This window comes from Solanum stenotomum, unplaced genomic scaffold, assembly GCF_019186545.1.
Source record: "Solanum stenotomum isolate F172 unplaced genomic scaffold, ASM1918654v1 scaffold1971, whole genome shotgun sequence".
NCBI classification, from domain to species: Eukaryota; Viridiplantae; Streptophyta; class Magnoliopsida; order Solanales; family Solanaceae; genus Solanum; species Solanum stenotomum.
Window position 1 is genome coordinate 74,379 of NW_026025675.1, and position 18,166 is coordinate 92,544.

Here is an 18,166-nt window from a genome sequence, read left to right on the forward strand (position 1 = left end):
TGGTAAACTCACTATATCAATTATTATTATCTTACATAGGGACAAAGGGAGTACTTGTTTGGCTATGAAAATTTACTTGTAGTTATACTTATTAATGAACTTCAAGTGAAATATAAAGATACTCCCTCCGTCTCATATTAGATGAAGATCTCACTAGAAAATATTTTTTCACATATTACTTGATCACTTACTAAATCGGGATAAAATTAATTATTTTTTTTCCATTTTTCCCCTACAATTAATATGGCCTTTGAAAATTTTAAACAAATTTTGAAGATTCAAAATTTCTTTTTTCAAGAGGCTAACTACACTTAGTACTATTTAAGAATATAAACTATTTTTTCAAAATTTCTTTTTCAATTGTTTAATATAAACAACATAATACTAACTCCTAAAACAACGTTTTTTTTTTTAACGTTAAAGCACACCTATTTACCTATAGATTTTAAATCATCTCATTGACCACTAAACCCTATCAATGACTCATCCATAATACTTCTTTCGTCCATTTTTAATTGTAATAATTTATCTTTTTAAAGTCAAACTATAAGAATTTTGACTAATATTTTATAATGCAAATTTTTTTTATCATATTGATATGCCAAAAAAATGCAAATTATAGTACGTATAATTTTTGAATATCTAAATTTTTTGTTTAAAATATCAAATTAATGTAATCTAATTTAACTTTGAAAATTGATTAGATTGACTTTTAAAAAACCCAACGTGACAAATAAAACCGGACGGAGGTAGTACTATTTAAAAAAAAAAAAAAAAACTCAAAAAATTGTCTAAAATGCCGACCAATAATTTTCTTTATAAAAATNACATTTCATTGACCACTAAACCCTATCAATGACTCATCCATAATACTTCCTTCATCCACATTTAATTGTAATAATTTTTCTTTTTAAAGTTAAACTATAAGAATTTTGATTAATATTTTATAATGAATATTTTTTTTATCATATTGATATGCCAAGAAAATGCAAATTATAGTACGTATAGTTTTTGAATATCTAAATTTTTTGTATAAAATATCAAATTAATGTAATCTAATTTAACTTTGAAAATTGATTAAATTGACTTTTAAAAAACCCAACGTGACAAATAAAACCGGACGGAGGTAGTACTATTTTAAAAAAAAAAAAACTCAAAAAATTGTCTAAAATGCCGACCAATAATTTTCTTTATAAAAATTTGGATAGAGTGCAGAGTCCACAGTACAGAAAAGCAGAAATCAGTTTAAAATAGAAGAGAAATCACAGATCATCATTCCACAATACACTCTCAGCCACCATTATAATACACTCTTCAGCTGAAAGATTCCAATTTTCCAACTAATCTCTTCTCCTCCTTTTATACCTACCGGTACGGCCACTGTATCGCCGCCGGTGGTACCCTCAGTCCCCACTCCACCGCCAACTCCAAAATAAGAGGACCCACATTTCCTCTTTCATTTACCTACCAAGTACTGCCCACATATACGTGAAATTCAATACAATTCAATCAATCGGAAAATTCAGAATTCTCTTTCTTTACATCTTCACTATGCGAGGAACCTGAAAAGTTCCTCTGTTTTTATTTCAAGATGCTCTGCTGCAAAAATTCAGTTAAAAATGGCCGTGGATCGGTTCCGGTGTACTTAAACGTATACGATCTAACTCCGATGAATGGTTATGCGTATTGGCTGGGTCTCGGAGTTTACCATTCCGGCGTTCAAGGTCAGTTACTCAATCTTCAAATTTTTCATTGTTTATCAGATCTGGTTTTTTCTTAATTAACTGTAGCAAAGTTTATACTAATTATTTGTTGATGGTGGTGGGTTATGGTAGCTAGTTCATGGAGTTGAGTATGCATTTGGAGCTCATGAGTATCCAAGTACTGGAATTTTCGAAGGGGAGCCGAAAAAGTGTGAAGGATTTATTTTCAGGAAGACAATTTTGATCGGATGGACGGAGAAGACACCTAGAGAAGTAAGAAGAGTTATGGAAGAACTTGCTGATAAGTATAAAGGAAATGCTTACAATCTTATTACTAAGAATTGTAACCATTTCTGTAGTGATGCTTGTGTTAAACTCACTAACAATCCAATTCCCAGTTGGGTTAATCGACTAGCAAGAATTGGTAAGATTTTCAGTCAGATTTATTGTTTCACATGCTTGAATATTCGGAAAATACATTTTAAAATGTTTGGTCAAAATTCAAACACTTTGAAGAGTTGAGTGTCACATAAATTGGGACTGGGACGGAGAGAGTACCTTGTTTTCTAGACATGTTGAATCAGGAAGCTTCTGGGTAGTTTCATAGAAGTCTCAATGTTTGTTCTTGACAATGATTTTTTGCAGTCATTGCAGAAGATTCCTACCGAGTTCAGTGGCTGCGTTTGAAAGTTTTTCGCAGCCTATAACACGATAGGAATCTTCAACATGAGCTTGTTGCAGTCATTGAAGGGGTTATAAAGTTCTCAAGTTTGAATAGTTAGTGTTCTGCAACTTGTTGATATGAGAAATTTAATAACTTGGTAATTGTTGGTGTGTGTAGGTTTCGTTTGCCATTGTATTGTTCCAATGAGCTTAAAGTCTACCAAAGTTCGCCACCATCGGATGGAGGACAAGGCAAGTGAAGGGAACAGCAAGAAACCTCAGAGCAGCTTGAATAACCAGACTCCGTCTTTGAATCCATCAGGTGAAGGGGACAAGAAGAAACCTCAGAGCAGCTTGAATAACCAGACTCCGTCTTCGAATCCATCGGGTGAAGGGGACAAGAAGAAACCTCAGAGCAGCTCGAATAAGCCGACTACATCTTCAAATCCATCAAACAACAAGAAACCTGAGAGTAGCTCGAATAAGACGCCTCCTTCAAATCCATCGTCAGTTTCTTTGCAGTCTCCTCCAATTGCCAAATCCACAAGTAGTAACGAAACCAGAAGCCCGCTACCTCCATCTACGCTGTTGACGTCAGATTCGAATGCATCCTAGAGTTTCCTTATGCAGAAAGGCCAATGCTTTATTTGATTCACTTTTATTCTTTTGCTCGTTTCTTCATAATGCTAACAAATATTGTATATGCAAATGCTTTCTGTGGAAATGAAAATCTAAAATATGCAGCAACAAGCAAATGGAAGTTAATCTTTTATCTATTAATAGGCTTATTACAATCATCGTAAAAATAGTTGAACCGTGATATTGAACCTGAACTGAGCGGAATGGATACAGAGAAATATACTGCAAATCACACTTACATAGAATTAGGACATTATTGTTTGATTAACTACTCAACAACTATGTTGCTCGAATTCTTCAAAAAAGTCAATTGGGTGCATGTCATATTCCTCAAAAATACACTATTTTTGGAGAATCCGACATGGGTGCGGCATCGAAAGTGAAGAGTTCCCACAACTTAGTTCAACAATTCTCTTGATTATGGGTTATGTTGGGGAGAATACAGAGTTGTTCCAACCAGGGCAACACTTGAAAGGAAGGGGAGCTTTCACAATGTGGTCACACTGATGAGGAAGTCACTGTTTATCCTTCTGAAAAGGGGTGAAGAGAAAAACAAAGCTTTATAGTATGATATTGAAAGCCTGTGAAGGTTATGTGCTTTTCCTTTTACAGGGTTTTTTTTTTTGGGTTCAAAGAGCTATTATTTGCCTTTCAACAGCTTTGGACAAATCAGATCACTTTTTTTCTTTTGATATATACAGACACGTCACATTTGTCCCCAATCTTTATTCTAGTGAACCAATTCGTAGTCCCAAAGGCCAATACTATACCTGAGAGGTGACTATAATTGACCAAAAGATATCATCAATCAATGTATTCAAAAGTTCCAACCACACTTTTCGTGCTGTTGATGTTTCCATTCATACCATTTATCCTATATTTTCAATTTTTTCCAAAAACAATGAATGGAATCCAAGATGAATGACTACCCTTTTCCTTCACATCACAAGTTTTGAATAATTTACAAGGATAGGACACATAACCGGGAAAAAGCAACAAAAACAAATGAATAGCACTCGATTTTATTTTTTTGGGGAAAAAAGGAGGAAGTCCTAGATAAGGCGATAAGTTATTCAGCAATGACTAGAATTACTCAAAAAAATCATTACATATATAAGGGTAGAATGTGCAAAGCTTGATGAATAGGCAGCTATGGCACTACCACACAAAGTTAAGATGTAAAAGAGAGCATGCGGAAAATAACGTACACTGACCTCTTCAGGATGAATGCATTAAATGTGGAATTATAGTAGCTTAGCTGCCTTAAACATGGTATCACACCCCTACACCAGGTAGCTAAGCCTCCTTCATTTGTTGAACTTCCACTTCCATCAATCATAGAAAATTGCATCGCTTCAGTTATCTCAGAATAAACCACACTGAAGGGAATCAAACATCCTTGAGTTACAACTTACAGCTTTGGAGCTCCTGTTACACTAAAAGAACTTGCCAGCATCCACATGAACCATCTTGTTAAAACCTCAAATTCAGGGGATACTTTACCACAATATAAACCAATGGAGAAAGTTCTATAAGCTGATACAAGAGAAGGTTTTATATGACACTGCATGTTTGCACCACGATATAAGTGAGACAGAATATTCAAATTTAAATCATTTAACGATATAAATAAAGAACAGTTCCATTACAAAGTATTCCCAGTTAACCATTACAGTCCCTCCATAAATGGAATTGAGTATTTTTTAACTAGGTACAGAACGGCGAAGTTACTAGGCATACATTAGCATACATCTAGCAATATTTAGAATAAATAACTTTCCACCCCACTTGTTGAACTCACTTATCTTCAACAAGGAACACAATTCATCATTTCTCTGCTAAGTAAGGTTCTTATTTATTCTAATCATTGTCTTTATTATTCGTGTTTGCTTTACATGTTTTAAGGATTGCAATTATAGCAAAAATCTTTAAGGGTTGAGCAGACAAACAAAAGGGAACTATTTATGGCTTCCATGCAAAGGGTACAGAAGCTCAAAATAACTCTGTCAAGAATCAAGATAAGCTTGGGCATAGTACTTCAAGGGGTCCAGTGTTAGAAACATGACAGGAATGTAATACAGCTTTAGAGGTTTACGAAACCGCATCAGGGGTGTAGGGTGTGGACAAGCAGCAAACCTGCTAGTCTCTTGTTTTGGTAATGCTAATTTCCTTCCATCAACAGACAACCATAACAACCAAATTTAAGTTTAAGCGGGATGAAGTCTGCACATGAATTGCTGTTATTTTCAGGAGTATCCAGGCAATCCAGCCAGTAAAAATATGCTTTAACAATGAATTACTTCAAAGAGGTATCATTTCACTTCTGCACTATGCAAGAGTATGAAGATGTTTAACCCCCTACTAACAAGGAAACTATCGATCAGCATTATTGAGCAACCATACAGGTCAGATCCAGCTAAACAGACTTTGTTCCAATAATGGCGGAAGACTTTATCAGTATACTGCCTTCTGATGGCACATTTAAGACTTGATAAAATTAACGTGCAGCTTACTATCATTTCCATTCAGGTTTTGTATCTTTCAATTATATGGGCTAACCATATCTCAAGTCAGAATAATTAAAGAGCATTCTATTTCAGAATGTAAATCTAACATTTTCAAATTTAATAGTGGGGGTTTAGGGGACTGATCAATATAAAGACAAGTTCGGAATTCAACATGCTAAAATTTCCAGACAATTAGGAGGGAAAGAGAAAAAATCTGTAGTTAGAGTATTTGAAGAGAAACTTAATACCACTTGAACCGCTGTCTTCCTCCAAGGAACTTCTCCATAAAACAATAACCATATTCAAGCTTCCAGGTCTCAATCTTCAATTTCTGATTTTGGATCCACCACAGATGTTGCAAGCCTCCGTATTTCGGAGTTTTCCGCTATATATTGGCAATATCCTCAACTGACACCAGAATGTATGAGAATACCAATAGGCAGCCAGCCAACTCTAAATCTACCCCTGAACAATGCTGCATCTAACATGAGATTGGCTTCCACTTATAGGTGTTTGCTGCTTGAGATCCAGCTCTAAACGTTCAGCTGTTTTTGTCTGTAAAAGCACATACTTATTCAGTTGTGTCATCAAAATGGGACGCATGTGTGCTTAACTCAAAACTACCATGTCCGTATTCAATCAAAACAAGATGATTCGTTCCATTCGCTTGGCTATATTCGACTAAAATTCAGAGTGGACAGACAGCACCAAGCAACTTATCCCTCTGTTCAAAACTTTAACTACTTCACCTATTTCCATTGAAGAACGCTCACGACATTGTTTCTAGGCTCAATTTTCCAATATTAAAGTTACTTCAGTTGGTTTGTTAGGCTCCAGACCAATTGGAGGCTTGTAATTTTCATCTTCACTAACAACCACTTCATGTAGACATTAATGATTTTATCTAAACCCAATCCCCTAACATCAGTTTCCTCTAGACAAATCCATAACCAAACCTCCAACAGTAAAATGTTTAACTCTGCTGCAATATCCTGGAGTCATAAGCTCTAGAATATCCAATTAACACAACCAAGGATCAGTAAAATAAGTAGAAGATTGAAGGGTATGCAAAGAAGCTTAATCATCTAATAATATCTTAACAACACTTCCCTGTTAAGAAAACTCTTTTTGTAGATTGAGCAATAATTTGGTCAGGAGTGTGGTTGTCTATTATAATTAGATTAAGCTCATAAAAACAGAAGCTCTAGCTAAAACCAAATTCAATAAATGGAGTCCGGTAGCCAATTGAATATGAGAAATGGCGCTTCATATCATTTTAAGTGGAATTCAAACTGAAAAGCAAGCACAAATATACTAGTTTGTGTTGATCAAGCCCTTGATCTTCGAATACAAAATTTATATGATGCTTAAGCAATTTTATTATATGCATAATAATCACACTGCGAGAAGCGAATCGAAGCAAAGTAATAACGTTTACTTGATCGAATTCATGTAGGCTGAACGAAAAACAGAAGCAAAATCTGAAACCTAATTTACCTTGATATCAGAGGTCGACGCACGCAACTACGTAAATTGGGACTGAGGAATTGAGGAATCTTCTTCACTGATGAATCTGGCAGCCACAGGGACTGAGGAGAGAACGGAGATGGAGTCTTTCAACACTCATTTCATCGTCTTCTCGTCCTTCCGGCTCTCGCCGACCGGCGTCACATGGAAAGCACGTGATGCCCTATAATTTTATTTTAATTTTCTTCAAGAAAAATAAAAAGAGAAAATCCTGCATATGTGTCATTTCCTTTTTCTAAGAAATCATGGAAAATAGAATCTATTTTACCTCGAGGTCGGTATATTCTACCCTCTTCAGATTTCACGTGTAAATTTCATAAGCTATATTGTTATTGTTATTAACCAACATAGCATATTTAGGATCATTTTGTCCATAAATAAATTGTGGATGGAATTATATTTGAACATAAAAAGGTTAGTATAATTTGTTTCAAAATTTTAAATGTACATGTTTTTACTTCCATTTTTAACTCCAAAAATTCAACTTTTTCTCAAGCTGTAGTCATGTCCAAATTACACCACTCCAATGCTAAAATATCATTTTCAACTTTTTTTCAAATGCTGTTCTCTCTAAACTTTACATTTATTATGTCCAAATGCCTGCTTGTAATTAATTATAGAATTAAATATTAAAAATGTAAGTTAAAGCTATTAGGAATTGTTTGGTAGAGTGTATTAGCAAAAAATATATGCATCATCTATGTATATTAATAATATATTGTTTTATATATTTTTTTTATGTTATGTATAACTAATGTTTTATATTATTCGTGTGATTAGATCCTTTGGATGTGTTAAATTTAGTAATTTACCACAAGTACTCCTATACCATATATATCCAAAGATGACTAATATTCCAAGGATATATTCATTGATGAATCCATATTGATTTCTTCTAGTTGATTCAATAGAAAATTATAGCAAAAAAGGAGCAAGGATATTTTTTGTTTGTTTGTTCTACATTGCCAATGCATATTTCTCTCATTATAGTTTTCATTAGCTTTTCCATTTGGTAACTAAATAGATTATAAATTAAGAATAGCATATATAAGTACATAAAAACCATGTAGAATTCCAGTTAGCTCAAATTAATGGAACAAAATAATATAAGATTTATTTATTGATGAGAGTCAATTTGTAGAAAATTTAGAGAAGATATTTTTACTCATAAAAAGCTATTCATTTGCTAGTCTTAAATTGGTGTTGATTGCATGAAAAGACGATTTTAATTTTTCTTGTTATAAAAAATAGTTTTGAACCGTCGATGATTTTCACGATTAAACTTATTTCACATCAAATATTCTGTTCAAATTTATTGAACGTGTGTTAAATAACAAATGATCCATTTGTACCATAAGAAGGTGAACGATGAAACATATATATTATACGTACATGATAAGAACAAAGAATATATTGTTTGCATATACAAAAGGGGTAGAATATGTAATATAAAAGTTATGAGTGGACATGAATTCATGATAGGTTTTTCCGACACCTTATATATGTACATTAAATATGAATAAATATCTGATCATGAAATTTAATATTAATTCTAGATCGTTATAGCCTTATAGGCCTTAAAACAATGTATTTATCTTTGTTATCTGCTGCTATACATTAATCAACGAAGTTTCAACTCATAATATACGTCCTAATAGAAGTGCATTAACTAATTATTCAAGAATAAGTGAATGGCTATTGATTTCCAAATATTGACCATAATTACAAATTTCCTAGAAATAAAATTTAGTAAGCAATATGTTATGTGTTTGACCAATAAATTTACTAAAAGTTATCAAGAGATAATAATCAAACTTTACACTCAAGATTATATATTATAAAGCGACAAACTTGTTCCTTTAGTTTATAAGAGAGCAATTTTGCAAGTCCTAATTATTTGTTTTGACGATATATCATGTTCTATGCTCCTTTGTGATAGGTTAGTATTAGATTAATAACGTAGGTTATAGAATATTATGAATGCAATCTCAGACATATAACTGAGTCATGATTTCTATAGAGCCTAGGAGTATCACATTTTAGTCTAGAAAAGTATAAGTTGTTCACGTATTAGTTCATCTCATTTCAATCTATTAAAATTTATACTGATATATAGCTATTAATTCATGAAAAATCTTGTTAAAATATTTTTAACAAACATTTCTTAGTTTTATTTGGTATATATAGCCACGATAAAGAGAGAAACCAAAAGAAGTTTTATTTTGCATATAACGGTATGGTCTGACCATGATCTATGAAATGGTTGAAAACCCTGAGGTGAGGTCTCATGTTCAAAACTCAATGTAGACAAAAAGCTCTAGTTAATTCTTCTCATGTGTCCTAACTTCTGTCCTTGGTGGATAGAGTGACTTGGTATCTATTAGGCAAGCGAAAACTGACCCAAACATCACGATCATAAAAAAAAATTTAGTATAAAATAATTAAAACTTAATAAAAAATGAAACAAGTTAAATTATAATAACATACATTTTAGTCCATTCCAATTCAAATAAATTTTGAATGGGTCAATAATCTATCATTTTAACCTGTTTATTTGACACAAAGTGTGGCTTTCTTTTGTCACTACAAAAAAATTTCAATTTGTTTACACACATCCCAAGGCACTAGCTAGTTTTGTCAAAGGACAAAGAGAATATTAGTTAATAATATTCACTTAAGAATTTGCATTTTCGATATATTATTAGCATATCTTTTTTTTATTAATGTATTTATTTATTTAAACGAGGAGGATCACACCCTCTTGTTCTAAAGGGAAACTTTAGTTGGAGTAAATATGAAGAAAGGAACAAGCATGATTGGTATTTTTTTGATCTTATCTTTTCTGATTTTATGAAGCACGCGCAATCTTTGCCTTTTTCTCTATAGGTGTCGAATAATTCCATCTTATTAGGCTTTTTTCACTAGTATTCCACCAACAAGTTAAATTCTACCTATAAATGTATGAATTTATTTTTATGAAGTATAGATTCAATCTTCATTTTGAATGTTGATATATAGTTTTATTGTTTTTAAGATAACCTAAGCAATATAATCATTAAATATTTGATTTTTTACAGCTAAATTTCACTTTTGCGACTCTATAAGGTAAGCTAGTCGTGAAACTTCACGTATATCTTTTAGAGTTTTAATGGTTTCCATTTATAGGGAGGTATTTACTGATTTTACTTTTTAGAAAATAATAAAGAATTTAAATATCGTGGAATTTATGAGAAAATTACATGCATCATGATTTTGTGCTGTTTTTATAATAGGGGAAAACGAAATCTATAAGAAAAGAAAAAAATAATTAATAAGAAAAAATAAAGGGAAATCCCGTTTTGTTTTTTAGCCTAATTTTTAGTTATAGCTCACAATACCATAAAAATTATGAAACTCATCTCAAGCGATCACTTGACCTTTTAAAGAAGTTTCAAATAGCAAATATCATAACTCAAAGAGATACTAGTACACCTTATAATTTAAATATAAAAACTGCAAAAAATGATTATTTTTTTTAAAAATAAAACAGATGTGTTAACCTTATGATATATCCTATGACTCATTTTTTTTAATCAATACCAAATATAATGACACATTTTATATTGGTACTACTAATTTAACTTTGATATGCACATGTATTCTTAATGAAATGATCTCCACAAATATTAATCACTCAAATAAGACTATAATTTTTTTTAAAAAAAAATTCTTAAATTTTATGTCACGTTAAATTAAGTGAGACGGAGGGAGTAACATCATTATCACATGAAGATTTGGAAAATATTTTGGAGATGAAAGGTTTTGGACACACATTTGAGGCAAATAGACAGAGACCATGAGGAAAGTTTGCACTAGTTGGGGAACTCCATCATGAAAATTTGTGCATGAGTTACATCATTTTGCCTATATAAAACTTCACAATCATCATTAAACTACTTTTCCCCACACCCTTTCCAATTTTTACTGCCCATTTATGGCATCTCTTTTTTACTCTGACCCTAGGTTCATGTATTCTACCATATGTTTTACTCTACGTGAGTACTCTTTGTCCCTAATTATTTATTCACTTTTAAATTAACATATCTATTAAGAAAGCAATGATTAACATAATGAATTTATCATTTTACCCCTATTAATTATGAAGTTGATGAGTTAAAAATTTAAGATTTTCAAAAAGTTTTTATCTTTTTCAAAATAATTAATTGAGGATATAATAGATAAAAAAAATTGTCTTTTCTTGATTTGATAAAATAGACAAGTAGTTAAGAATAACTAAAAAAGAAAAAGTAAACAAATAAATAGAGACAAAGGGAGTACAAAGTACGCTATAAACGTAACATGACAAGTCGAAATGAAACATATACTCATAGTTAATAAAAACAGAAACAATAGTTACTGTAATTGATTGTAAGATCACTTAAAAGATATTTTCCATGTCTTAATTTGTCTAGTATTATTTGATTGAGCATGAATTGTATACTTTCTTTCTTTTGGAATTGATTAAAACACTAGGAGTGTCATAATAATTGAGGTGGAAGAACTACTAACTATATATAATATCCGTAGTAAGTCAAATTAACCAGTTTATCTTGAAATATTAATATTGGTCGTTTAGTTCATGAGATAAGGTGGAATATCTCATGATAAAATTAATTCAATATTATAATTTCAGGATTATAATTTCGTAATAACTTAGTTTGTGTCTTATAAATTTAGTAAATATAAATTTAGTCCCGCATAATAATGTAGATTAGAACATGAGTTTCCTCCGGACCACGAACTTGTTAAGTATATTTTTTATTTACACTTACACTACCCTTAAGTAATTTTTTTTATTTTGTTATGATACTCTTATTTATTATCTTTAATCAGTTAAAATGTTAATTTCTCTTCAACAATTATTTTCACTTTAATCTTTCTTCAATAAATAAAAAGAAAATTAAATCTACGCAATCCCAATATAGAGTATGTGAATGTGCTCTTCACTTAAATTTTCTATGCTAATCATTCAAGATCTATTATTTCCAAGAATAATTATCACTAAGGGCAAGCTATAAAGAATATACTCAATTATGTCTTATAAATTTTCCTAATGACAACTACTTCCAACGATTCACTTTACTTATCCACTTTGGTCTTTCATCGTCCTTTAAAAAATAATGATTAATATGAGTATTTTACTATAATACTCATATTAATTGATGTATATATTGTCTTACGTCTTGAGAAATGATTTGGAAATAAATAATTGATGTTAAAGGTAAATCACGAAGAAGAAAAGAAAGTGTTTCTCTTGATATGTTAAAAGTGACAAGTAAAAAAGTGAACATCTATTCTCATTACAATAAAAAAATAGTTTTTAGCAGCAATAAATATACACATTAATAAAGAGTGTTAAAAGTCGTTACCGGCATTAATTGATTGTCATTAGATCCAATGTCTCTTAAGGCTTTAGGGACATATACAAAGAGTGTTAATCACCACTAAAATTACATATTTAGCAACAATTAAACTATTATCGTTAATTTGTTACCGCTAAAAAATATGTTTTGTATAACATGCTTAGTATGGTGAACAAATAGAAGTGATTGAAGAAAGTATTTCCGGCTATTTATTTGTAGCAAAGACGATAAGTACCATGATTCAAAGAGAGTATAATATATTAGAGAAATTACATTTTATTATGAGTGCCTTGGGATTGTAAAAAGATGTTTAAAGTAAGAAGTGATGATAACCCAAAGAATGACCTAATAAAACAGAAAGCAAATCACTTTCTACCCCAAAGAAATAGAGAATTGTATGATTAGCAATTGAATGCCTTAGCCCCTTTTGTTGAATCTAAAATTACTCGTGCTACATTAATCATAGGAAAGAAAAAAAAGTTTTGGATTCTACTATACATTTAAGTTGAGACTATGGGAAGCATGAATACCCCATCTTTGCTAACTTTTTCCAATTTGTAAAAGTGAAAAAAAAACACAAATCATTTGATGAGTCCCACTTAAACCATCAATCATTAGCTTCAAAACATGCATTATAACCCTTTAGAGCAGACATCCACTAAATCATGTTTGTTAATCTCTCTAAATTTTAGGGAGGCAATGCCATTTCTACCAATAGAATCTTTCCACGTCTCTATTCATAAACACTGTTTTGATTGTATTTTTTTTTTTTGCTTTCATTTGCATGGAAGGATCCATACGAGTTGAGCAAATGAATTATGAATTTAACTTCTATAAACATGCATTACGAATAATGTATTTTGTTTATATTAGCAAATTATAGTTTAAATGACAAGTAACTAATTACAAGCAATTGTTCATAATAAGTGAAACCCTTCTCTTTTTTTTTTTTTGGTTTTTTGATACCGACTATGATTAATTTGAGTTCTCCCCGAAAGGACCATATTCAAGGTGGGGTGGGGTGGGGGAGGGTAATGTAACGCTCCATACAAAGGATTTTTTTCATATCCAAAGATTAAATTTGAGACCTTTAATCTGATAAAGGAATGAACAATCTCATTCACTGTACCACATCCTTTGATGATCATAATAAGTGAAACTGGTTACTTGCAAAATAATAAAAACGCGCATATTGATAAGCATACAGAGTTTTTGGTCTAAATTCACCCAACTTGCCATCTTCAGCCAAAGAAACATGACTTTAAGTATTAAACCGACCGCCCCGCATTCGCCCGCCCCATTGCCATCCTAATGACTTAGTATGCCAATCAGGGACAAATNCTTTAATTTGATTAAGGAATGAACAATCTCATCCACTGTACCACATCCTTTGTTGATCATAATAAGTGAAACTCGTTACTTGCAAAATAATAAAAACGCGCATATTGATGAGCATACAGAGTTTTTGGTCTAAATTCACCCAACTTGCCATCTTCAGCCAAAGAAACATGACTTTAAGTATTAAACCGACCGCCCCGCATTCGCCCGCCCCATTGCCATCCTAATGACTTAGTATGCCAATCAGGGACAAATGTAGATGGTAGGCCTTTGGGTGGGGTTCTTGATCGAAACTCATTAATTTTTACACAGATTTCATATTATATTGAAAATATCTATTAAACATATTAACAATTTGTGTTGGAATCCCAGTAACAAGCAGCCTCCTTGTGCAGTGACAAAAATACTAGAACCGACTTAAGCTTCGCTGCCACTCAGAGTCAAACAATTTAAGTTTGATTAACAATTTGCGCATGAAATCTTTTTTATATAAAATTTATATATTTGTAAACTACATAAAAAGTACTATAAGTCACAATAATTCATAATTCATAATTCAAAATATTTAAAAGATCTATGTAAAACTTATAATCAAATAGACTCGTTTGAATCTCGAAATTTGAAAAGTGTAACATAAAATGAGACAGAGGGAGTATCTTTTTTCGAACCTTGATACTACTTTATAAGGCGTATCTAGAACAACTCCCATTTACAATTGCCATTTTAAAATTAAGTGATATATATATGACGTTGCTGCATCATGCATGTGGGAATATGACCTAACCTTGAATATATAACTTGGGGGAAACAGATTTCCCCTAACATGCATGTCAACATCCTCATTTTACTCTTTCTATTGCGTAATCTTGTATGGTCATATTCATATATATGATAAACGATGGTCAAATTTTGCAACTGCGTACCTACACACTAGAGACATGTAACTATTCGCCGACATATTTGCTTCTAGCCTATATATTTTTGGAAATTCAATACTCTCTACGATTCAATTTGCTTGTCTTATTTTTCTTTTCTATCTGTTATTTATGTATATACATCTATTCATCGACATGTCTGCTTCTAGCCTATATTTTTAAATTTGTTACATAAAAAAGAGTAACAAGCATATATGCTGACATAGATTTATGTATCTAGCTAGTCTATAGAGAAATCGCATAGCCTAGTACGTATATGAAAATCTTGACCTTACGACGATAGATAAGGACAGTTTTCGATTCCTATGTTTAGTAAAATGTGATGTGGCCATGTAAATCATGTCCTCAATCAAATACATATGATATAATATATATTCTACGTGTATTAATATTCCTCTTATGTATGTTAGGAAACTTTAATATCAAGAAAGGTACCTCCACCTATTTCTTTTTATAGTCATTATCATTCATGAGTGTACGTTGCTATCTATCTATTTATTTATATGTTGATTACTATTTACATAATTTAGCAATAACGTTCAAAAGCTGACCTAGAAAAAACAAACAATAATTCACGTAATAAAAATTAAAGATTTTACTTTGTATTAAAGGATGTAAATTTATACCGCCAATCATGCACACACATGCATATGTAATTGACTAATTCTCAAAACACGTTAGGCTTGTAATAACTAGTATCTATTCCATATATTATTTCTATTTCTTTTATTAATAATTAATTATTGAGTACTCTTTTTTCGATATTTTGATATATACTAAATCCTTCGCCAAGAAAATACAAATGATTACTAAACTATATATAAACATTTATATTATGTGATTATGTCCACAGTCCGCACTATCTCCTTTATCCCCCTCCCCCCCCAAAAAAAAAAAAACTAAAATAAAAACTCTATTTTTTTTTTATTTTGCTATTTTGGTTCGTACGAGTTTTATTTCTATTTAAATTGATAGCATAACTTTACTACATCCAATTAAGATGACAATATATAAACAACAACTTTCTATAATAATCAAAATTTTATATTTTAAACAACACAATAAGTTTCTATAACCCGTTACATATGCAAATACTCTAAATCATTGTAGTATATAGTAACTTATGATTTTTTAAGTTATATACGCGAATGATGTAAAGAATATCCGAGAGAAATAATTGTCTAGTCTTTTACAATTTTTTTTAATTTTATATCTTTTCTTCAAGTGATTTTTATTTTTGCATAATTTTTTTCGAAAAGATTGTTTCTTCTATTTTAAATTGTAACAGAACAAGAAATCTCATTTCCTCGAATAATTGCCCATCAAGTTATTTTCTCATGTGACATTTTTCATTTTTCGAGAGTCAAATAGTTTAAGTTTGACAAAAAAATTGTGTATAGAGTTTTCAATTTTTTTAAATGAAATTTATATATTTATAAATTACGTAAAAAGTACTATAAGTCACAATAATTGACAATTCACAATATTTAAAAAATATAAAAAATTACGATCAAAGATAGACTTGTTTGAATCTCAAAATCTGAAAAATGTCACATAAAGTGAGACGGAGGAGTACTTAATATAGAGCAATTACAATTGCCTTTGAAATTATCTTTACTTAATAACTTGATAGAATGATAACTTACCTTCTAATACTATACTTATTAAACCACATCAATAAGTGTAATTTTTTTATATTATCTTGTATAGTATATAACTAACCATAAACTATAAATTATGATAATTTTATTTTTTTCATTATTTTATTTTATTGGAAGGAAGGAAAGAAAGGTATAGAAAGCCTTGTGGGCCCAATCCCATGTCTATTGCCAGCTGAAGGCCGAAAAGAGCGCTTACAAAAACCCCTTAAAGCGTTTCTCCTTCAATTATCTAAGGACTACTCTTCTTCCTCTCTTACACTTATCACAAACACTTTGTTAAATCAAAATTCTGTTGCTGCCAAATCCGCCATGGCTCGTCCACAACAACGATTTCGTGGTGTCCGTCAGCGACATTGGGGTTCCTGGGTTTCCGAAATTCGACATCCTTTACTGTAATTCCTCTTCTCTCTGAAGTGTTTGACGTCAATTTAATTTCTTTAATTGAATTACAATAAATTGATTTTTTTATTTTTTTTTGTAAATTAAATAGGAAGACGAGAATATGGCTAGGTACATTTGAGACAGCAGAGGATGCAGCGCGAGCATATGATGAAGCTGCAAGGCTCATGTGTGGACCAAGAGCACGAACGAATTTCGCTTTTAATGATAGTGATTCTCATTCATCATCCTCGACTAAGTATCTGTCTGCTGCTTTGATAGCTAAACTACAACGATGCCAGATGAAATCTCTTAATATGGTGAATAATCGACCTGAAACGATGAAATTAGAAGATGAAAATAATCAGTTATCATCATGTCATCAACTTGGAAACAGGGGAGATCATGGCATTGCTAGAAGAAATGTGCAATTGAGTGTCGAAATGCCGGTAAGTTATGAAAGCCAAGCAGAGAGTACGCAACAATTCAAGTCACTTGAAGATCATCAAATTGAACAAATGATTGAAGAGTTGTTGGATTACGGATCAATTGAACTCTGTTCTGTTTTGCAAGAATAAGCCATCAATGTGAATGTAACACTTTTACATTCTAATGAAATCCTCCTCTGTTTCTTCATCCTAATTTTTTTCACTCAGTACCAAGTTAAAAATGTATAGTCTGTAGCTCGCATAAAAAAGAGCAGTCTAGTGCACAAAATTCCCGTTATTTGGAGAAGGGCCGAACCATTGGACTTTTTCTTCTTCTTTGAAGTATGCTCACATGATCATTATCCATCCTTGTTAAGTTTGAATTCCTCAATGGCTTATAGTATGAACAGGTTCCAGAATTGGATCGCTAAAAGATAACGATAAGTAACTCTCTAAAACACGTAAATTTAGTAACTGCAAAAAAGAAGGCAGACATTCTACGATAAATCTATTATAACAAGTTAAATTATATCGATATGTTCAAATTATCTAAATCATTTTCTCATTTGCTTTAGCACTGAGAGCAGACAACTTTCATTACAAGAGTCACAACTTGGACGACACAAATTCTTTGGAAAGCTGCTACTTTTTGACTATATGAAACAATTGTTTAAATGCAAATTTTGGTTGTTTCTTTTTGGACTATCTGGAATTTTGATGATTTAGTGTATTCAGAACCAAAGATTAATACATTGTAAAATTGATTGTAGTGGACTTTAATTTAAAGAGATAGAGGAAGCACCGTAAAAAAAAATTATATATAATAATAATTGTGTACTTATTTCATGATATAAGATAAAAATTAGGAATTAATATGTAATAAAGTCGATCCACTAAAGTCTTGACTAGTGGTGTACGCAGTATCTATGGCATGAAGTTTGCTTTGTAGAGAACCGCTGATAGAGGAAATAAAATTGTTAATACA

At 31.3% G+C, this 18,166-nt stretch overlaps 2 protein-coding genes and 1 long non-coding RNA gene across 5 annotated transcripts; 2 read left to right on the forward strand and 1 right to left on the reverse strand.

Moving 5' to 3' along the window:
• Positions 1-1,170: 1,170 nt before the first annotated feature.
• On the forward strand, positions 1,171-3,138 carry LOC125850836 (deSI-like protein At4g17486). 3 transcript variants are annotated; one of them, XM_049530677.1, is made up of 4 exons: positions 1,231-1,724; positions 1,840-2,127; positions 2,545-2,643; positions 2,710-3,138. In XM_049530677.1, the coding sequence occupies exons 1-4, from the start codon at positions 1,592-1,594 to the stop codon at positions 2,979-2,981; spliced, it is 792 nt and encodes a 263-aa protein (XP_049386634.1). In that variant the 5' UTR covers positions 1,231-1,591; the 3' UTR covers positions 2,982-3,138. The 3 variants fall into 3 exon arrangements, with proteins under 3 accessions (XP_049386635.1, XP_049386634.1, XP_049386633.1); XM_049530678.1 differs by having other exon boundaries at positions 1,171-1,724; positions 1,836-2,127; positions 2,545-3,138; XM_049530676.1 differs by having other exon boundaries at positions 2,545-3,138.
• On the reverse strand, positions 2,916-7,235 carry LOC125850837 (uncharacterized). The gene is made up of 3 exons (XR_007444851.1): positions 7,010-7,235; positions 4,220-4,569; positions 2,916-3,052 (listed from the first exon to the last, which is right to left on the reverse strand). It is a non-coding gene; the product is annotated as an uncharacterized LOC125850837 (long non-coding RNA).
• A 9,361-nt stretch (positions 7,236-16,596) lies between these two features.
• Positions 16,597-17,498, forward strand: LOC125850829 (ethylene-responsive transcription factor ERF003-like). Its single transcript, XM_049530663.1, has 2 exons — positions 16,597-16,767; positions 16,866-17,498. The coding sequence occupies exons 1-2, from the start codon at positions 16,685-16,687 to the stop codon at positions 17,329-17,331; spliced, it is 549 nt and encodes a 182-aa protein (XP_049386620.1). The 5' UTR covers positions 16,597-16,684; the 3' UTR covers positions 17,332-17,498.
• Positions 17,499-18,166: the final 668 nt, after the last annotated feature.